At 43.8% G+C, this 22,697-nt stretch overlaps 3 protein-coding genes across 3 annotated transcripts in view; 2 read left to right on the top strand and 1 right to left on the bottom strand.

Annotated features, from left to right (window-relative positions):
- Nucleotides 1-22,697, bottom strand: part of LOC1270628 (ras-related protein Rap1) — a 50,738-nt gene that overhangs the window by 3,281 nt on the left and 24,760 nt on the right. The window contains exons 2-5 of the mRNA XM_061654335.1: nt 10,614-10,790; nt 6,155-6,377; nt 2,629-2,826; nt 42-134 (exon numbers count right to left, since the gene is read on the bottom strand). Of these exons, the coding sequence (XP_061510319.1) occupies nt 42-134; nt 2,629-2,826; nt 6,155-6,377; nt 10,614-10,702 (603 nt within the window). The 5' untranslated portion in view covers nt 10,703-10,790. The remainder of the gene's footprint in view (nt 1-41; nt 135-2,628; nt 2,827-6,154; nt 6,378-10,613; nt 10,791-22,697) is intronic.
- On the top strand, nt 17,705-20,212 carry LOC5667804 (alkaline phosphatase). The gene is made up of 2 exons (XM_061656377.1): nt 17,705-19,071; nt 19,413-20,212. Exons 1-2 carry the CDS (start codon nt 17,815-17,817, stop codon nt 19,869-19,871), a joined length of 1,716 nt encoding a protein of 571 aa, XP_061512361.1. The 5' UTR covers nt 17,705-17,814; the 3' UTR covers nt 19,872-20,212.
- LOC5667803 (alkaline phosphatase) lies at nt 20,229-22,413 on the top strand. Its single transcript, XM_001688129.2, has 3 exons — nt 20,229-20,370; nt 20,445-21,643; nt 21,714-22,413. The coding sequence occupies exons 1-3, from the start codon at nt 20,292-20,294 to the stop codon at nt 22,128-22,130; spliced, it is 1,695 nt and encodes a 564-aa protein (XP_001688181.2). The 5' UTR covers nt 20,229-20,291; the 3' UTR covers nt 22,131-22,413.

Raw genomic sequence — 22,697 nt, 5'->3', positions numbered from 1 at the left:
TTAGTAAATGAACAAGCGTATATGATTAGTTTGTTTAATACCTGTGTAACATTACGGTTCAGCTTGGCTGATGCTTCGACGAAACCATTCTCCCAATCTACCGTTACCATCGATTCGGTTGTGTCACGTGCTACCTGTTGAATGGAAGAAAGCAAACATTTAAACGATGAAATATTTCACGCTGAAATGTTGCAACGGTTTATTTTGGTTTCGTTGTGGGAACGTAACGCCTCCGTAACGCTAACCAGATAATGGAAGTCGTTTCCATTTCCAGGGGTTCTCATAGTTGTGGGACACTTCGTTGACTCTGTCTTATGGGAAGTGAATTTAATATGTTGGGAATTGGACTATTGTACCCCTTTTAGACAGGCGCCTTGGCAATTCCCGTTGGATTTGGAACAAGGATGCTATGAGGTCCAATTCCCATCATATTAAATTCATTTCACGTAAGAAGGATTCAATAAAATGTCCCATAGCTATGAGAACTCCTGGAAAACCCTGTATCGTTTTTTTAATGTTTTTGTTCAATATTTTAAAAACATTTTCAAAGCACCTGCGTCCTACACAAAAAGCAACAGATATATATTTCACTATTTTATGTTTCATTTTTTATCTTGTATTGTAACAAATCTTGTAACAAATTATTTGAAATCAATTAACTTGATATTAATACTGCTATATGTATTTAATTTCTTTTACTTCCCTTGCACTTTTTTTGCAACACTCTTATCCTTAGAAAACATATTATCCGAGCAAAAGATCTGTTGGCGCAAGTACACTGCTTACGCTATCACTCTCTTACGCATGACTGACTGCTAAGCTGTGTAATGTTCTTTGTACCAAAAAACGAGCTTATCATGTCTCCCTCATAGCTAATATGATGTTGAAGACATGTTTGGCTAATATGAATCTGATTAAGTTGATGTTCGCAAACATTCAACCGAACATAAAAAGAGTGTCTAAAATGATCGAAAATGTTATTTAACATGCAGCTTTATTACAAAATCACTATATCACCATGCCCCTGCAGTAAAGTAAATGAGAACTTGGTTAGCAAATACATTTTTATCTTTCAATAATGTACCACTGCATGAGCTAGAATGAACGTTGTTAGGAAAATGAAAATTTTCTACAACCATGTACTCCCACACACACATACACACACACAGACAGCTTGTGGAAAGTTTTTCGCTTAAAACTTTTCTATCATACACGACGGATGTGTCCGCTGTAAAGAGACAGGAAGCTCGGAAACAGCCCGCCTGTGAACGGACACTTACACTCACTGTGTGCAGGATAAAAGTCATGTCCATCGTGAGGCGGGAAAGAAGGTGACGCATAGCACGAAGGTGCACATGCTCATACGGTATTAATGCGAGTCATGTTCAAGTTTGCTAAGCAGTTGGGTAATGGGAGCGGCATTAGCTACATAATAGCGCTAGATTGTTGTACAAATCGTTTGCGTGACTAAATGTACGCATCATAATTGAGTGACTTTTAATAGTGTTGCGGAAAGTATGTGAAGGTGAAGCACAAAGTGTGTGATTTATTACAATTTAACAGAGTGTCAATCCGTTTCCGCAGCTGTTAGTGTACATGCTCTTTGCTTTTGGGATTATTCATTTGTCTTCTTCTTCTTTGGCACAACAACCGCTGTTGGTCAAGGCCTACCTGTACCCACTTGGTGAAATGAGCTTGGCTTTCAGTGGCTTATTTATTACCATAGCAGGATAGTCAGTCCTACGTATGGGGGCACGGTCTATTCGGGGCTTGAACCCATGACGGGCATGTTGTTAAGTCTTACGAGTTGACGACTGTACCACCAGACTGTTTATTCATTTGTAGATTTGAGTAATCATTGTTTTTTTATCATTCATTTTTCATAAAAATATCCTCAACATCAGTACACAAGCATCCAAACATGACGACTAATCTCAACATCGTCTCGCTATCTGTTATGTTCACTAAGCCTCTATACGATACTTCACATCCACTGGTGAATTTAATTGAGTATTTCGCTTACAGAAGCACAAGAGAAGAAGAAGAGAGATTTCGCTTACAGCCACTTTATGCAAAACGCCGCTCATTCGTAATCGTAATCGTGTGCATTCATGGCACTTATTCAAAGCACTGCATACTCGATTCCTTTATGCGGTAAGACTTCCTCGTTTGTTTTCGCATTCCATTGCCATTGTTTTGGCGAATCATCGTGCGAACGCCGCGGCTTGTCCTACGCATTCAATTCGTTGGTGCATGTTAGTGAGATGTAAACTATCGGCACGTACGATAAGACGGTTTGGAGGAACAGAAATGGTTCAATATTGTTTTCCTCGAAATTCCTTCTGCATTCCACAAGTCGAAAAGTGAACCGCGCGATTCCGCGTCAAGCGCGAAGTGAACATATCCATTGCAAGGGAAAAGCAAATTTGGTCACACTGATAGCCAGTATAGGACTGGGCTCTATTTTCCTCTATTTTTAACCCATTCACCCGTTGTAGATGGCTCTGTAGCTGTAAATCCCCGTAAAATTAACGTTTTGCAGCTTTATTTTACACCAGCTTCATTCAATCATTTCAAGCGCCCGGAGCTATAAATAGACATCGATGTCAATAGGACCGGTACACGTACCTGCCGCAGATCTTCGTCCTCATCGCTCAGGTCCGTCTTGTTGCCGACGACCACAATCGGTACCGCGGTCGTAGATTTAATCTCGTGGATTTGCTCGCGTATCGCTTTCACTTCCTCGAACGTGATACTGTCCGTAACGTCGTACACCAGGATGAATGCATCCGCCGACGAGATGGAAAGGGCCCGCATTGCTGGGAACTAAAAAAAAATGAAGAGGAACAAAAAAATATGAGAAAAAGCGGAAGTGTACTTCCAATGCATCTGGTCCGATATGTTAACGATTGCACATAGACACACGAGCACTCGCACGGGAAGGATTCTGAAAAGGCTCGCAGGCACTAACTAAGGACAAAAATAGCTAACGAGGTTACGGCGCGGCAGCAGCTTTTGCAGCAGTTGCATCGGTAAGCAGACAGAGAGTGGGAAAGTTTCACGCGTAATTGGATTTCAACTTTGGCGCATATGGATTGATTAATCTTCCCTTTGCGTGCGTCACTTGGAGTGTAATGGAGTTGGATACGATGGAGTGTTGAGCAAACTGCACTTTCATAAATTGCAGCGACAAAAAAAGCAATGAACGGAGGTTGTGGCAGGACTGAGTTAAAATTCTAAATTTAATCATGTGTGTAGTTTGAATTAATTAGCATTTTCCTGTTGTTTTATATATCCTGCCGTGTCAAATCATAATTGACAGGTTCATAGTTTTCACATAACGCTGAATGTAACACTTGAATAATCCTCCGAGCATAGATTTTTTGTAGTATTTAAGTGCTCCAAATACAGCAAATTCGAACACTGTATAGAAAACCTGAGCTAAAAAGTTTGGAGACTGTTTTATCATCATTTGTATGTGATTGAAAGAGTTCAGTTATTTGACGCCTAAATTTATGCAATTATCGTTTGTATGTGGTTGTAAGAGTGCCCAGTTATTTGACGCCTAAATTTATGCAATATATCATATAACAAACGTGAATATTACGATACTCTTCTTTGCTAAGCGTGTTAAAGTATTGTGTTAAGAAGGGTTGGGATTTTAATCTACTTTCATTATTCTTTGTTAAAAAAAACTGAAACACCTCTCTAAGCTTAAATGTATGTCTATCCATGTCCAACTCTTAGCCTTCTTCATGGCGAACAAACTAGACGGATGCATCCGATATGGCAGTGAAGCAAACATACTAACTGGATGAAACAGGACACACAGTCACTTTCCGGTCCAACAGGTGGTACGACGTGGCTTCCAGCTTCGGCAGGATGAGACGTCCCTTAATTTCTTCCCCAACACATGATAGACGCATGTGTATACGAAACACGATCAACAAACGATTAAGGTGGGTTAGATTAAAGTTAAATTTTTAATGGCTTTCCCAAAAACCAGCAAAACGAGCACAAATGGTCTTGGATGATGATGTCCTAAACGACCGCCCAGCCCAGGCTGGGCCGTATTTGGCGTCACACGGTGCGTCCCAAACGATACGTCCTTTGTTTGGAGACATAATTTGGGTTTCGCAAATTACATCACACCTTTTTGCCACCCTTATTAGCTATTCTGTGAGCGATTTGTTATGAAAGGATCGTAGGGATAGTGAACGACTCATTTAGCTTCTCGTTCCCTTAGCTGCAGGCGTCTTTAGTCTTTCTCTGTGTTTTTTTATTCTCCATTTTTGCTTTGTTTGCGAGCAGATGGGGCTTTGGGCATGGCGTTTGATTAGACCGAGCTTGGTTTTGGTGCTTTTTGGTGCTTTATCACTCACAAAAACGCACACACAAAGTCAAACCTAACAGGGATCACAAGTTGAGCTTTAAAGGCATGGGGTTATGTCTCTATGCTTCCGAGTTCGTTGACAAGAAAGCCGCTGAACAGCGCTGATAACTTCACTATGTCTAGGAACACGTTTTGACGTGCTATGCTAAAAAAAGAGGTAAAGCTGTACATAAAACATGAAAAGCGTGAGACACTGTGTAAGTTGGTCAAACACTGTAGGGTCAGTCGGCAGGATATCAAAACTGGCAAAGGCATCAAACCGGAAAAGGAAAGTTCATCACTCCATCGCGAACCGTCACCTCTAGACCAGGACCAGGCACACATAAACCCACCCACCCAAGGTCGCACCCGAGTGAGTTGGATGTACAAATATTGGTTTGTTGCTATTCTGGGCGAGTTTTCTGGCAACGGGCGCTTTTTTGCGCTGTTACTGCTGCTCTTCCTTTGCTGATCGTAGGTTTGGTAGGTTCGTTAGCTCGATGGAAGGACAGTGCACCGTTGTTTGTTAGCATACTGGAGCACACTGTGTTGCTGGACCCATGGTTAGGACCTTTTGACGTGTACGACAATCACTCATGCTTGCGAAATTTACTTAGCTTGTGTGTTTTCGTCTTTCCACAAGGGGTTTGGTTTTTTTTCTGGACGTGTGAACATTTGACATGTTGCTTACAGCTGCTCTTCCAAAAAACTAAGTTATACCTTTTTTTAGGGAGTCCTCAGTTTACACGGTGTCAACATTGAAATTCTTGTCAGAAAGGTACTAAAAGGAAAGTGTGACTAGTAAATTTTGAGATTGCTATATTTCATTACGAAGTTTTATATATATTTTTTTAAAAGTTGTAGATACTCAGATGAGACCATAAATGAAGTAGCGAGAAAAGCCTATCTAATGTGCGACTTATCTAAAGCTAATGATGATTAGAACCAATTAAGAAGTTAGAATTAGAATTTAGAATTAAGTTACGAGGCGAAAAAGAATAAACGGTCTCTTTCATCAACAAACCAGCCACCAATCTCGTAGATCTCATTGTATACTCCTAAGTGTCATTTTTGGGCCGCAGTTTGACCATCTTCGATTCATTTGAAACATCCCATAGTTTGTTAAGCTGATGTGTCTTTAATGGTCTATTCTGGTTGTCGATGTCAGTATAATGTAATTAATGTATGGGGTAGGTAGGTAGGTATGAGTAGGCATTTTCCGTTCAACAACCGAGGGCGTCAACAAGGCGACAACAAGCAAGGCGTTTGATTTTAGCTTCTGGATCAAATAAGTTAACTTATACTAATAAAAAACATTTACTAATTTTTATAGCGAAGTACAACTAATCAATATTTTAATTGCAAAGCATCATTTCAAGCGCAAAGTGGAGCGTAGCAGAAAATAATTATTTCCTTCGGGGCCCTTGTCTCGGGAATTTATTTTAATGAAGCTTCATAAACCGTGGCTCTCAATTTCGTTTACCGTTTCGATGGCTTCCCTAGTATCAGTCTCGACAACTTGATAGTAAAAAAAATGGCTGCGTATGCTATCAATGTTGGCATTAGTCAAACATCAAAAGCATCTAAAAGGGACACGCACCCGAGGGAAATCCATGCGTCCGGTAACGAATGGTTGATCCGGACCGATGAAAGCACTGATTGCCGTTCGTGCGATGTCCAGGAAGTGTGATTGAGTGAGTTTGTGTATGTATGTGTGTGTGTGTTAAGCTTTACATATTTGCATAACACTTGGGTGTGCTCTTGAGCGTGCAGCGCACCTACCTCGTACGATCCAGAAGTGTCCAGTATGTCGAGCGTCAGATTTACGCCACCGACCGAGAAGTGTCCATGGTGCATCTCCTCAACCGTGCGTTTGTACTTCGGCGAAAAGCTGCTGTACAGGAACTGCGTGATGAGTGAGCTTTTGCCCACCTTGGCCGCGCCCATCATGACGATCTTGTGCCGAACGTTGGAGTTTATAGAGTTTTCATCGTTTTTCAGTGGCCTGAAAGGGTGGAACAATTTTGAACAAATAGGTTTTAATAGTAGATCTTAAGAAAATTGCAATAAATATCTGCAAATGCTCAAATTGGATGGAGGGAAATGATAAAAACAGAATTATAATAATTTTACTCACAACACGTGATTTGGACCATCTAAAATATTGAAAAGCGTACAGTTCACTTTGCATCATTATTTGAAACATTAAAAGCAGTTTTGGGGGTTAAAAAGTCGACAAGATATGTACCTGGTATAGAGTTCTTTATCTCATGACAGTAGGAAGAATAGAATCTGCAACTTTAAATAATTCACAGATGCAAAGACATCACAGAAGTTGGTATAAATACAATCTATATATGTTAACTGACAATTGATAGAAAACAGGGACTCATTGAAAAAACAAAGTAAAGAAAGCAGGTTGATATCTCTTGAACTGCTAGGTAGAAGGCTATGAAGATTTAAGAAGTGTTAACTTTTCTTGAACTGCTGTGAATGCTCGTTAAGAACAGAAGCTAAAGCAGTTGTGCTGCGTATGTTAACAGTACTGAGTATTTCATCAGCCGCATACAAAAGCTTCACCTCATTGAACTCGGAGGCAACTACTGCTTCGGAAAAATAGCAGACAATGTATTTAATCAATTCGTATGGTTTGATGAATAATTTATTAACTGCTAATCAAGAGATCGTTATTGTTTAGAGTCATAGTAATTCCGATTAATTTTCCATAGAACTTTGACTTTGAAGTTCCCTGTAAACGTATGCTACATTGCATTGGCAGTTCCGGGATCGCTCATACATGACGCACATACATGAAAGAGTCACAAGAGCCGAGTGGGATTCAGCGGCACAGTAAAACAATGCATCGTCAACGACTGTCGAGTGCCATCGATACAGAGACAAAGTGGTGCGTTTGAAGTGTTTACCAGCATGGTAGCGTGGGAGTCAATTATGTATGTTTCCACTTATGCTGCACAAAAGTACGTTGTTATGCGGAACATGCACTGTGTCATGTTTCATCTCACGACAAGTGTTTTGCGCAACTGTTTCATTTTGTACATGCTGGAATCAAGCACTTGGCAGAGATGAATGTTTCATGTCAACTTATAGGTTCAACATAGTTTTTAAGCGTGGCAAAAATAGTCAATTTGTCATGAATACTGCATACCTTCTAGGCGTTTTGCCATACGGAGCGCAGCTTTAGCTAATAAATCTTATTATGTGTTTCTACAAGCTCTGCCAGAGTTTCGCAGTGTGACAAAAAAGCTCATAAAAATAACCTTGAAAAACAACCTTCAAACACATCCCCATCAAACGAGTGTCAAAACAAGCAAAAAAAGCGAATCACCGTTAACGCCATACGTTCCGCTCGACCGATTAGCATAAATAAAAGCTTGAGTGATATTCTTACTTCATTCCTCCGGTTCGACACCATCTGCGGTGTTGGTATGCCACCGCACCAAACACCATAATAAAAACCGTTCCCAAAAACACACGCGAAGAAAACGTAAAAAAATCGAATCGTTTTCTAAGGAAGAATAAATAAATTTCGATTTGCTTCGCACGGATGATGGTATTTTTGAGGGGTGAGGGGGGGTGGAAAGCACTCCAGTACCGGTACCAGAGCATCTTGCGCCCGTGCGGATGGGAAGATTAATTTACGAAGAGTAAATGAATCCCTGGACAAGAAACGGCCCATTGGGGAAGGAAAATGTCAATAAGAAATACCTTCCCATCACCTGGCCATTGGCTTCAATCTCTGGAGAGAGCGAGAGACAGGAAGAGAGAGAGAGAGAGCGAGAGGCAAGAGAGATGAAACTGCTCCGGATGACTGCATCAAGTGCCTCGAGGTTCGCTTTTTTGTTAGCAGTTGTTGCCCACGAAAACACGTTCTCTCTACGGCATCCTTCCTTAGACCCTGCGGCAACCAGCGCAAGTTTCGCGCGAATGTTTCGAACGTCCACCGCCGTCCAAGGGCAGCGCGAATGATGAAGCGATTTTTCATCTCTCTTCCCAACAGAAATTCCCCGAAAGGCCTCGGAATCGCGGGCGGGGAGAGCGGATACGAAGTGGTTTCTTCGCATTTGGCGTATCTATATCTCCCGGCTCGCTTTTCTTCCCAAGGCAGCAGCAACATTGCAGCACGCGGCTGTACGCAATCATCCCCATAGGGCAGTAGCATTCCTGGCGCTGCTCCAGTTTGTCATTGTGCGGTAATAAAAATCACTCTAATGGCAATCAAAGCAAAGTGGAAACCAAATTCTTTCATAAATTGCTTGCGGGCGACGCATACACACGGCTATGGTTTTTTTTCGGGAGCAATCATATTGATCTGGAATCGGAAGCAGAAAAGGAACAAAATGACTGGAGAAGAAGTGGGTTCTTATGGTTAGAAATTGTTTAAATTATTTGGTTGGTCGGTGGATTGAAGGAAAGCATATTGAAAGAGTTTTATTTTTAAATAAAGATCTGTTAAGGTCCAAGGGTGTAATGGAGAAAATTAATAAAAACCATTCCCAAGTGTTATTTTAGAATTGATTGAAGAATCATTATCCTCAAAAATGATCTTTGGAAGCATCAAAATAAGAAGCTCTTCTTGTGATCAGCGTTTATAAAAGCGCGTGCGGATTCTTTTTTCATACTCTTCTCATTTAGCGGAATGACTATAGCTCATCAAAGCACATCTAAGACACTTATCTGTGACTAATTGATGAATTCATAACAAGGTCCATCATTATCGGGTCGTCTAGGAGTTGCCTACTTATGGCATGATGCCACCTCCAACCATTCCTCCATGGTGTTTGTAAAAAAGGAAAACTAAAGAGTAAAGAAGATCATTCTCATGGAGAATAATTTTCAACCAACATCACTTTAACCACTACCGTCCGATGACAGCAAGGACGGTAAACATCGCCACTATAAACAATCGAGATACCTGAGAAGGTAGGCGTTACCGCAGGAGATCGTTAGAAGACAATCAGGATAATAGGTAATAGATACGTATTAGTGAGTGCTTCAAATAAAGCAATATCAACTGTGTCTGTTTAAAGGTAACAATGTTTGAGTCCTACGATATTTACACTTCAGTTTCGAAAATCCACTTCAAGTTGCACGAGTACGCAAGAGCGGATATTAAAAGAGCTCTAATGAGGCTTGTGCGACTTCAAGTGCTGAGGTTATTTAAAGCAATTCCTTTGATTTATTTAGGTTGAATTGTGCCGGCAAAAAGTGGTAGGTGTAAGACTCATAAATGCCGAGAAATGATGGCAACAGTCCCTTACAGTAAGAAAAAAGAGCAACAAAATTAGCATGCCTCTGCTTCAATTTCTGTTCAGCATTATGACCTTTAATTAGGGTCCATTTTTTAGGCTAGCTCCCAACACGAGAGAGGTACGGACGGCAAAGAAGATTTATTACTCTAGGTAATTTTAATACCTCCAAAGCCAGCATCTGAACTCATCCATATGGCCTCACGCTCTTTAAGGACAAATGTACCAACGACTCAGTTTAATCTTCGTCCCTCCCTCATCTGTTAATCTTTGCAGCGCCACCAGATCACCGCAGATCGGCAGGAGAAGAATGCCGAACCCATACAAACTTTCGACCTGATGGCTAAATCCTTCTTTCTCTCTTACTCTCTCTCTCTCTCTCTCTTTCTCTCTGTCTCTCTGCTAGATGTCGCATTAAATGTCAGTGATCTGATAAGTCTCACCACCCAGTCGCCCCCATCCCCATTATATCCCCAGCATTGAAACATTGAAAAAGTGCTATAAATTGTGAAACTTTTCCGACGATAATCTAGGCAATGATTCATGTTTGGAATGTTTTTTTATCCTTCCTTCCTTCCTACTCTGCAATCATTATGCTTCGTGTCTAGAGTTGGTTGGTAATTTTGGATTCTTTGGGTTGCGTCTTTTTTCGCTCCTTGTTTTCAAGCATAGACATTTTGCTAGCACAGGCCATCCATCTAGATCATTTTTATCCCTTTTCCGCACAAAGCTTTCGGGGATTGGTTCTTGTTTTTGGAAAGATTCATATTCCCTCTGTTTCCACATTTCCAAAATTTGTCTCTTTAGGACCGACAGGGATAAGTACTGAAAGGAAAGATGACTTGACCCTGATTTATTGCAAACTAGAACTACAGCTCCAACGATTTACATTGATTGCCCGAGTCAAGTGCGGGCAGGCTTAAAGACGGGAAACGGTACAGTGCAGTAGCGTGACAAAAGATTCTTGTACTTACTTTTCTCTCTTTGGTCGCTCTTCAGTCGAGTCATCCTTCATAAACGACGGCTGTAGGCTGAACCGCCGCCGAAGATGTCTACCTTTCATGGTGGGCTTTAGTCAAACCAGATGCCGATGGATATTCTACACCCCGCCGCTTTGCAGCTTCTAACTTGATAACTTGTCCTGAAATAACCTGAAATGTCATAGGAAACATAGAAGCAGGATTAAGAAACAGAGAATTTATCTAGAGCGTCTATAAAAAGTAAAATAAAAACTAACTAATGCAATAATACTTAAGACACAAGTTTCTAGAATAAAATACCAACGACCTTTACGTTCTTCCCATCGTACGCTAGCGAAAACGTTAATATTCATTCCACGTCTACGTCTTGGGGTTCGCACCGCGGAATAATGTTTATCAAATGACTTCTTCCGAGCTTCGGCAGGTCATGGTGCGGGGTCAGTTCAGTCCGTTTCGACCACTGGAGTGCGAAAGTTGATGGGAAACTAATTACTAATCTGCCGCACCGTCGTTTGGGAAACAGCGTTTGATTCGGTACGCTTAAGAATGTAGAACGATTTAATGTGATTAATGCGATAGAAATTAAAGTGCTCGTAGCTTAAAGTCCAGGCGCTGGTTGGTTGGTGTAGTGACGAATAAGGATATGCAAAGGTTACGGAAGGTTAGGTTCTTTGCCTAGCTTAACCATTGAGCTAGAACCAGAATAATCTTTTTGGAATACCAGTAATCTATCACTAAAATCAATAAATAAATAAGGATGCCAATAAATAAGGATGGCCTTATTTTATTGAGTGCAGTCATTCAATTCTTCTATTATTCGTATTATGTAGAATAAAGAAGTTTGGATTAAATAAAATTTACTTTTAAATTCAAGATCTTTTGCTCCTTTTAACCAGGATAGTCAGACGAATGACCCTGGATGCAGCAGGCCTAGACCGTGCCGCGATTTTTTGTAGGTATTACATATCCGGTACATGGTACGATCCTTTTAATATTTACTTTAATTCGAGGATACTAAAAAGGCTGTATTATTTATCATGATTTGTACACCTACCCAATGTGCCCAATTATGGCACTCTTCACGTTAAAGTTCTTGAGTGCTTGATTGACGCTCAATGCAACTGTTTGGGTCGAACATGGAGATCATTTAGCGAATTTAATTTACTACGAACAATTACTGGCTTAGCTAGCCTAATACGGTGGTGGGCCATTGCAGCACATCCTTTCGGTAATGGCCTAGATTGGGTGCAACATCGTAACGGAGCTTTTAAGGGACCGAATGAACGGTTGCATTTATACATTTAAGCATTCCACTTGGTGTAACTCCTACTGTTTGTTAATATTTTCTTCTCATAATTATAATAATTGTTTAATTGAATTTAATGAAGCTAGTTCCTCTCTCTCACCCTCTCTTTCTATCTCTCTCTTATGTAATAGTCTTTCCTGTTCACATAATACAAAGTAAGTGTTGCAAAATTAATTACTACGAACAAACACCTATTCTTGAAATGTATCCACAAATGTAGCTCGTGCACTGTTTGCAATGCAACCACTCCTGTTGCATAACTAAACGCATAACAACGTGCTGCAGCGAGATTACATGCAAAGTGTGATAAGCCCTCACACCAGTCCAACGCTTACATGCAATTGCGTGAAATGCATTCGTGTACCGCGGTTAGACAAAACATTCCTGCAACAAACATCCACGGTACCCCTGCATCCACCCACTGCCATCCAATCAGAAAGTGATTTGTTGCGCTTGAGCCTCAATTTGTACGAAACGATGCTCCAGCCTCCCCAGCCCTTACCTACACCCACCTCCACGCTAATCGAGTTCATCAAGCTGTCGTACATTAATTGTAAGTAATATTGCTCATTCCATGGTGTTGTGCGTTGCATGCAGGCCCGCTGGAGTGGGTGGATGGATGGGGAAATTTCATTACAACTTCGATCGCTACCGTCCTGGGCTGGGTTGTGCGTGGTATCGTACCATTTGCTCAAAGGATGTCAGGATGGAGATGTAGAAAAAAAAGAAATACTCCCGACTCAGGACAGGACACTTTCTCCGGCTTTCAATTATGCACGCTATTAAATTCTCATCACTGGCATTCCGCATTCCGGTGGATGTGCGCTCATTTTCAAATTAGCATTCCACTCCGATACCCTCACACGCGCAACCGTGCAAAGCAGCGCGTCTTGCGCATCCATCACGGTACCACGCATGCATAAAGCATTTGCGAAACATCATGCTGGTATGTAGCAAATGTCACACAGATTACAGCAGCAGCGCATTGTAAGTGCATTGCACAATGAGTATTCTTTTTCGTCTCGTACCAGCTGCAGAATTTACCATTCCATTTACATTCCTAGACACGCTAGCATGACAACGTGGCCCCCGTGGTCTTGAACATGAAAGCCGACATCCCATTTGCTGCCGTATGGTTTCCGAAACCCTAAGTGACACGGGTCTTGGGTTTTCTTGCAAACCGCAATCAAATCGTACAATTGCACACCCTTCTACCGAGACGATCGATTCTATCGAGACGATAACAATCCTGTGATGAACGGGCCCGCGAAGCAATTTCCACCGCAAGGGCATCGCAAAAAAAAATGAAGAAACCTGCCGCACCCCGAATATCAATTTCCTGTCGATAATTGATTTTTTTCTTCCTGGATCTTTTGCCATCATTCCATTGGTGAGTAGCAAAAAAAAACAAGTGGTTTGGAAAGAAAATCGAACACCACCAGCCAACCTACCTACAGACGGGTGACCTTTCAACTGCGCGCCAGAAAGGACATCTTCTCGAACAGACAATTCACGAGAAGATACAGCGAGAGAACAAAAAAAAACACGCCCGTTCGCAAAGGTAATGGGGCGGCGATGTGGTGCCGAAGGCAAGAAATGAATTATTTGCTGAATTTTAATTAGCAGCACCGTCAAAAGGGCCGACTGATGATGAGTTGGGGTTGGGAATTTTTCGCCACTACCGCCGTCAGCGGATGACAACGAGGTGGGACCCGTATCGGCTCGCTTGGCAATGGACGGCTGGACGGGCTTCACGAATCAGAATCGAACGGACAGTTGAAGGAATTTCGTAATAATTAATTTATGATGCTGTCGTTTGATTCCACCGGTTAGTGGTGGTGCGGGTGGAGCGCGTCTCTTCTCAGACTGCACGGACCACGCTAATAAGGCGGACACAGTAGCACACGGTAAATAAAGGCGGAGGCATTTCACTTATTATCGTGAACGCTATTTATAACCAGAAAACTCAATGACAGTTTATCAAGGTTGTTTGCGTGTTTTAAATTGTTTCAGTTTGAGTTGCATTGTGGTTCCAGCGAGTTTCAGTAAGGGAGATGAAACGATCGACTATTTTTGGAAGGTAGAAGAAAAGGTTATTTATTCAAATGGACAGATTTTAAACAAACAATGTCAATAAAGCAATTAGACGCAATTGAATTGTTATTGACTTTTAAACTAAATTGCTAAAAATTGTTGTTCCTGTTAAATTATCCACCGTGAACATTGAAATACAATACCCATCCTAGCATCTTGGTCCAACTGTTTAGAATAGTAAGAACAAAATCTCGGGTCAAAGTTCAGCACCGACAAGAGCACGGAAACTGAGTTGCGCGCAAGAACTGATCATTTTATATCCTGAGGAAGTAGATCAGCTCAAAGAACATGTCACGTCAGATGAAGTTGGGGTTATATCCTACTTTTCTTAGGTACAATGCCTACAAGAACAGATAGGGGAGGTGACAGGCCCAAGGTGTTCACCATTAAGGCTCGGTTCATAGATTGGCAGGCGAAGGCACGATAGCGTCAGTGGGTTCGGACACACCTCTAGTAGATCAAGGCTGAGTAGCGGTTTGTAGTGCCAGATAAATAAGTAAGTCTGAAGTTAAAACCACACCTCAAGAGCACATTAGAAGTAAGGTCTACAAGTCTGAGCACAGTTTCCTTTCTGGAGTATTGAGGATAATTAATCCTGTTAAACGGTCTATCACGCTCCAAACACAGACTCCAAGTATTACCGACACACAGGTGCAACAAATGGAGTATAGAATCGAATAATGATCAGGTCTTTTAATCCCGATTGACCGAAGTGTCCTTATTACGGTTAAGTAATGATTTTAGATCACTCTTTCACTTTTTAACGGGTCAAAATTAAATTATTGTTTCAAAATCATTTTTGTATATTCAAAATACTAGTTAACCAGGAATTCGGCGTTCTGGCTAAAACACAAAAAAAAACTTTTCAACGCTTATCATTACATGTGACCATAGTGGGCAAGGCACACCGCACATTACATCTTGGATACTGCTCCAATAATGCAAAGACTAAAACGGAGTCATCAATCGCCAAGCACAAGATCATGAAATAACTAGGAACATATTCAACAACATTAAACGGTATTCATTAAAAGGTATCGAACATTGAACGTGAAGCTGAAATGTTTTGACTATCTCTTTTAGTATAGATATGGCAATCGTTTAAGGTTTTTCATTCCACGTCAACCCACGGACTTACAAATATATTGCTCATACGTACACAACTTCGTTGTCCCGATCCTATGATCAGGGACCAAAGGACTGACACGCCACGCATTCATTAACTCATAATTCATTGTATTTTAGACATTTTTGATGATAGTAACTAAGAAATCATTTTTTATGGACAATTCATGGACAATTTATGTGAGATTAGAACTCTTACTCACATGATTTTAAATTTCGTTCATAAACAAACCATCAAATCTTTTGTTAAAATATCTCTTTTTTTATAAAATCAATAGACACACAAAAATGCACGTAATAACAACCAAATCTGTTCTATTTGGTAAGCTTTGTGTGCGGAAACCAATAGTTAACGGTTTTAAAATGACCTAAAGTCCCTCAACTATGGCGAATCCTCAAAGGCCCTTACCCACCACCTGATATTTTTAATCCACCTTGGAATCGATCAGTGATGTATTGAGTTAGATAAAATAGTGAGTTCAGATTGAAATCATACAAACACCGTAAACATAAATGTCCCATGAGCCAACAAATAAATTCGTAGTGGTTTTTGATCCTATATTCCCATACTCTTGGAATGTCGTTCTCTTAGAATAACAATCTGTATAATCTATATGGTTCTCGACGATGAATGTACATTGTTGTGCTTCAGTCGGGAGCTCGCGGACAGTATACATTTACCACAACATTAGAGCAACAAAATTTTACTTCACAAGATTTCTTGAACAGCAGATTACAAAAAAATATCAAACCAATTATTAATCATTCCAGCATTAAGTAGCGTAATTAAGCGCTTTGTCGATTGCGTTGTAAGTAATTTGTTCACTTCCGTCCTTTAATTAGCATCTTCATACTTCCAAACTGTTCCTCCCAACCCAGACGTGCGGATGGTACGTTGAAGATAGAAATTAGACTCATCACCCTTCCAGGCACAGTTCCTTCGGTTCCGATCATTGTAAACCGTGTTCGTAAAATCTAAACCGATACCGACCAACCAAATTATCATACTAAGCGTAAGGCTTCCGCCATCTTAACAAAGGATCCACCAATAGCAGCAGCAGTAGCTGCAGCACTCCCAACATAGAATGGGGTTAAGCACCCTCCGACCGTCCGGACCAGTCAATCGGGCGGGCTGCACGGTGTAGCCCGCAAACTAACCGCAAGAAGTCAAGCTCAGGCTTTGGGGGAGGGGGAAGCATCTCATTTTTCCTTCCCATTCGGCCCAACAAAAGGCAACAATGGTACCAACCGTCGTGCCCGTGGTACCGGGGAAAAATAGAAAACTTTCACCCGATGGAAGATGATTAAGATATCTACAGTGCCATTGTGGTTTTGGTGGTGTTTGCAAGCGAGAAGATTGGGGTAAAGGTAAGGCAGGGGCAAAGGGCGACGGAGGGGGGTCGCTTTTTGAAAGTTTATCCCTAAGATACCCTTCGCTGTCGCTGGGCGTTAGAACGGAACGTTAGATGTGACCAAAGGACTGGAGCTGCTGTTGGCTCTGGTGGTGGTTTTCCATTAAAGGGTTTTCAGCAGGAACCCGATCCTACCATTTTTCAACTAGCTGTCAGTAACGGTTTGTGTGATTAATGAACGGTTGTTGATGGTGTTATCGGCCCTGAATGGGAGCTTTTCGACTTTCGGAAATCCACCGGAAATCATTGTCAGCTGACATCATGCGAAGGGTTCTAAACTTTGAACGAACGTTGTGCTGCTGTGATGTGATCGGAGTAGAGCATTGATTTTTTTCTTAATGCATCGGTCTGATTTTTATTTTTATTTCCCTACACGCACCTAATCATAAAAAACTGGAGCTACAAATAGATAAGAAAGGCACCACATTCCTCTGTAGACACGTATCAATTTCAGCAATATCCTGGCGCCATTGTGCCGAGACAATTAGGATTCCCAGTGGAATAGCTTCGATTTTGGAGATAAAAGATAATTAATCGACACGTATCGCCAGTAGTCAGCATGAGCTTGTCACTTCCGTGCACAATCACACTGCAGAGCGTGACAAACTTCTAATCGAGCTGTGGCGTTTGGTTCCACTAAACGCCACTTGAACGATTCTCACGTGAACCTAATCACCGTTCGGATGCCTGCACATGGTGCGTTTTGTGTGATCGTCTGCCGGTATCTTGGACGAGTCGCGGAAGCTAGACACACAAGCCTATATACACACCGATAGGCAGCACGTTTTGCGTAGCAAAGACCCACACGTGGTAATCACGCCGATGGATGTGCAATAGACGATGGTCGAGCAAATTTGAGCACAAGAAGCAGTCAAAAGGACAGCTGCACGGGTGAAATCAAGATTAGCAAAATTGCTGCCATTTGATTGATGTTGCACATTGTAGAATGGAGCGGGTAAATAGGTATGTAAGGGGGGGGAGGGGGCAATGGAAGTACTCCATGGTGAGCTGGTTAACAATGGGTTTATTCTTTTAAAACCCTTACATTTAATTGTAAGTGGATAACCTTTGAACAATTACCGATCGATAACCCTTTGATAAGCTTGTTCAGCTGCAGCCGATTGAGGTTATTGATAGGGTTGACCGTTTTGAAAACTGAACCCAGTGCACCACAGTACGCCCTAGAGTTCATATCGGTGGCGTAAATCGCGGCACCGTTTTATAGTTGCTGTGTTTAATCACATTTTCAGCCGTAAAAATGGCCAGCCTGGTGAGATGTGCAGTGTATTTGTTAATAGCGCTGAGTGCAACCAGCCTCTCCGCAAGGGGAGAGAGCACTCCAAGGGAGCCAGGCCAACAGCATCCCCGTTCTGATCGGCGAGTCTTCCAGAGCGTCCCAATATACGATAAGCAAGAGGAGGAATCAGAATACTGGCGCACCGTAGCACAGCGTTCGTTGCAGCATCAGGCAGCACATCCGAGGAGCGAACGCAAAGCAAAGAATGTGGTGTACTTCATCGGTGATGGCATGGGGCTGTCGACGGTCGCCGCCGCCAGGATGTATCTGGGCAACGAAAACATGTACCTTTCGTTCGAAAAGTTCCCGTACTTTGGACTCGCCAAGACGTACTGCGTCAATCGCCAGGTGGCCGATTCGGCCTGTACCGCCACCGCCTACCTTTCGGGGGTGAAGATCAACTACGGTATGCTGAATGTGGCGGCCAGCGTGAAACGGTCCAGCTGCGAGTACGATCGCAATGCGACCGAGTTTAAGGGTCTGCTCGAGTGGGCACAGCAGGCGGGCAAAGCGACGGGAATCGTAACGACAACCCGCATAACGCATGCCACCCCGGGCGGTACGTACGCTAGCAGCGCTGATCGTGACTGGGAAGATGATACCGAGGTGAATAACGATTGTCCGACGACACGGCAGGAGGACAAACCGGTCGATATTGCTACCCAGCTCGTGTATGGTAGCGTCGGAAAGAACCTCAAAGTAGCGCTCGGTTGTGGACGTCGGCATTTTATTCCTGCCGACGTGAAGGATGAGGACGGTAAGGCGGGCAAGCGCTCCGATGGTGTGAACCTGATCGAGGCGTGGAAGGAAGTGCATGCCGACATGGGTGAGGCACGGTACGTGTCGGACAAGAAGAGTCTGCTGGAGGCGGCCAAGAGCAAGAAGCTGGACTATCTGCTCGGACTGTTCGACAGCAGCCACTGTTTGTACAATCTGGAGATCGACGATCAGAAGCTGGGTGATGTGAAACCGAAGCTGACGGATATGGTAGACGCGGCACTGTCCATGCTGGAGGACAGCAAGCAAGGCTACGTGCTGTTTGTGGAAGGTGGACTGATCGATACGGCGCATCACTCGAACCGACCGCGTCTTTCGCTGGAGGAAACGAAAGAGTTTCACAAAGCGATCGAACTGGCCCGCACCCGCACGAGCGAGGAGGATACGCTGATCGTGGTGTCGTCGGACCATAGCCACACGCTGATGTACAATGGATATCCGGTAGGTATTGTGTGGGAATTTTTGAGAGCGCACGGGGTGGGTACAATGACCTTGTGGGAACCGGTTTGTTCACAACAATATCTCCAAGGGCAGATACATCAGCCTGTGGATGATGATTTATTAGCCTATCGATTGGGAGGTGTATCAGTACCCAAGCAACATTGTAAAGTGCACCGATAAGTGTTTTATAACCAATGCAGTCTGTTTTATGATCTTTCGCATAGTTCAATAACTGGAATGCGACTGCAGAAAACAATGCCCCACTCGTGTAACCTAACAACTTGGTTCGTGATCGTGTACTAATACGAATCTCCCACATGTTCTATGTTTCCATTCTGCAGACCCGTGGCAACGACATACTGGGCATCGGGGACATCAGCGATAAGGATGGTCTACCGTACACCACGCTCAGCTACGCCAACGGTGAAGGGTTCTACCAGACGTACGCCGATGGCAACCCGTCCAAGCGGCTCGACGTAACCGGGTACGACTTTAGCGACTATCGACAGCGCTATCTGGCCACCGTGCCACTATCATCGGAGACGCACGGTGGCGAAGACGTCGGCGTGTATGCTAGCGGCCCCGGTGCCCATCTGTTCGGTGGCAGCACGGAACAAAACGTGATACCGCTGCTGATAGCGTACGCCGCCAACATTGGCGATGAGTTCGGGTGGGTGACGAGCACCGTACCGGACGATGACAATGCTGCCAGCCTGCAGTCGATGTCTCAGCTTCTGCCCATGTGTCTGGCGGTGGTTTGTGCATTCGCCCGGCAGCTGTACCGGGTGGTGCTGGAGTAGCTGGGTTTATCATTATTCCGCACCACCTGACGGGCGGTGCACTCCAAAGGTCGTACTAACAATGAAATCGGATCTTGACGGCAGTCTTCCTGGTGTGTTTATTGCTCGCAGGCCCAGGGTCGCTTATTGTATTATCAAACAATTTAGGGTTTGTGTGTTTTTTTTGTATTCTGCGTGATTCTCTATTCCGATGAGGCCCATCGAGAATGTAATCGCCTACACCATAGACTGTATCTGATCCTCTGCCCGAGTGTGGCATTTATCTCTGACAGTTTGAGCTTGATAACGCTTGCGTTTTTTTGAAATAAACCAATCGCTTTATGAGAGGGCAGCTAAACGAATCTGTAGTGCTTGTGTGTTTCATTCAGTTGACGGTTGATTGTGCAGAGAGTAGGGTCGTAGACCAGAGATTCACACACGATGCGGGACTTTGCGCGGTACTGTGTATGTTTCCTGGCATTTTCTCTCACGGCCGGTGAGCTTGTAACTGTTCCTGGAGGTAAGTGGCTTCAATCGGTTGCTTAAATCTGCACCGGTGACAACCTTTTTCCCTTTTAAATTACATCTTTGAAGCTCGTGAGCCTGATGGTCACTCCAGACGCGGTAAGGATGGTTCGTTTAAATCCAGTGCGGCTTCTTCCCGCTCGCAAACCCCCCAGGTGCAAGGTTTCCAGGAACGTGAACTTGAAACCGACTACTGGCTCGAGCAGGCTCAGCAAACGCTCGCCCAGAAATTGGCCACCCCGCACAACACGGACCACGCCAAGAACGTGATCTTCTTCATCGGTGACGGTATGTCTTCGCAAACGGTGGCCGCCACGCGCATGTACCTTGGCAACGAGGCCAACTTCCTATCGTTCGAGAACTTCAAGGACCTCGGCTCGGTTCGCACGTATTGCGTCAATCGACAGGTGTCAGATTCGTCCTGTACTGCAACCGCCTACCTATCCGGGGTGAAGATCAACTACGGCATGGTAAATATTGCGGCCTCCGTTGACCGGTACGCCTGCGAGTACGATCGCAATGCGTCCGATTTCGATGGACTGCTCAAGTGGGCACAGGATGCGGGCAAGAGTACGGGCATCGTCACGACCACGAAGATTACACACGCAACACCGGCCGGAGCGTACGCGAGCAGTGCAAACAGGTACTGGGAGAATGACGTCGAGGTAGCATCGTCCGATTGTGATCCGTCTCGTGTGGACGACATTGCCGAGCAGCTGGTGGATAAAGAGGTGGCCCAGCGGTTCAACGTGGTGCTGGGAGGTGGTCGCGGTAATCTTCTTCCGAAGGAAACGATGGATGAGGAAGGTAAGCCTGGGTACCGCGAGGATGGTAAGAACTTGATCGAACAGTGGAAACAAACGCACGAGACGATGGGACGCTCCCAGTACGTGTGGAACCGGGAGCAGCTGATGTCGGTCGACACTGCCAACACGGACTATTTGCTCGGGCTGTTCGAGAGCGGTCACATGAAGTACAACCTCGAGCTGAAGGATAATAGTGAGGCGAGCCGAATGGAACCGACCCTGGAGGATATGACACGGAAGGCGATCGAGCTGCTGCAGCGGAACAAGAATGGGTACGTGCTGTTCGTGGAAGGAGGACTGATCGATGTAGCTCACCACGAAACCTGGGCTCGGTTGGCGCTGGACGAAACGGCCGAAATGGCGAAGGCTATCGATACGGCGCGCAAAATGACCAGCGAGCAGGATACGTTGATCGTCGTTAGCTCGGATCATTCCCACACGATGACGTACAATGGATATCCGGTAGGTCGAACAGTTTGCATAAGACACAAGGATCATTTAGTAACAATTGCCCTCTTTTTTACTCCTTTAGAAACGTGGTAATGACATCCTCGGACTTGGTGACATCAGTGATGAGGACCTCCTGCCCTACACCACTCTTAGCTACGCCAATGGGCTGTCGTACTACACGACCTACACCGAGGAAAACCATGCCATCCGAGCGGATCCTTCAAACTACGATTACAAGCAGACAGATATGCGGTACATGGCAATGGTACCAATGGATGCGGAAACGCACGGTGGCGATGATGTTGGGGTCTGGGCGTCGGGCCCAATGTCGCACCTGTTCCGGGGCGTTTACGAACAGAACACCATCCCGTACCTGATCTCGTACATCGCCCAGATCGGTGACTATTACGAAGAGTCCGACTCTGGCGCCGGCCAACCATTAGCCGTGTGCCTGTCACTCCTTCTAGGCTGTTCCATTGCCGCGCTAATGAGGCGATAATTAATCCTCCTGTCCTATTGGTAACAATGATCGGCCATCTGTCAACGAGGGGGAGTTACCATTTGATCGATGTAATACAACGACGTAACGTAGCGCCCGCACAGAAGCGTTCGACCATTGGGGGAATTCTTTTAGATTACGCCCGATAAGGAGAACCACCGGCTTATCAGAAGTGTTGGGGGTTTTAATTGTAAATAGTTGTCTAGGCGTAGGTGTACCGCGTGCCTCAAGGCTCTTGATGAAGTGAATAAATATATATCAGTTATTGATACCCTTAATCGTAGCGAATGTCTTACCAGGTGTTATCAGATCGTTTGTTTGTTCGATTGGGTTGTTGCATTAGTACCCTGTTTACCCCGGAATGAGTAAATCCTGCTTCTCACACCTTACCACCTTTTTTAACAATCCAAATCCCAAAACCCAAACAAAGTACGGCATCACTCCGTCGTGGAGTATTCATTGTTCACTTATCGCTTGTTGTTTACAGCGATTTTACTGCAATCTACCGATCTCGGGTAAATCTTGCTGACATTTTTACGATACTACGTCGTACTTTCGTCATTCACG

This window comes from Anopheles gambiae, chromosome 3 (assembly GCF_943734735.2).
Source record: "Anopheles gambiae chromosome 3, idAnoGambNW_F1_1, whole genome shotgun sequence".
NCBI classification, from domain to species: Eukaryota; Metazoa; Arthropoda; class Insecta; order Diptera; family Culicidae; genus Anopheles; species Anopheles gambiae.
The sequence above is the reverse complement of the archived record's forward strand: the minus strand, read 5'-3'. Positions and strand labels throughout refer to the sequence as shown.

Coding starts and splice junctions, on each gene's coding strand:
- LOC5667803 (XM_001688129.2), top strand. CDS start 20,292: ATGCGGGACTTTGCGCGGTACTGTGTATGTTTCCTGGCATTTTCTCTC. Junction 20,371..20,444: donor GCTTGTAACTGTTCCTGGAG/GTAAGTGGCTTC, acceptor ACATCTTTGAAG/CTCGTGAGCCTGATGGTCAC. Junction 21,644..21,713: donor TGACGTACAATGGATATCCG/GTAGGTCGAACA, acceptor TTACTCCTTTAG/AAACGTGGTAATGACATCCT.
- LOC5667804 (XM_061656377.1), top strand. CDS start 17,815: ATGGCCAGCCTGGTGAGATGTGCAGTGTATTTGTTAATAGCGCTGAGT. Junction 19,072..19,412: donor TGATGTACAATGGATATCCG/GTAGGTATTGTG, acceptor TCCATTCTGCAG/ACCCGTGGCAACGACATACT.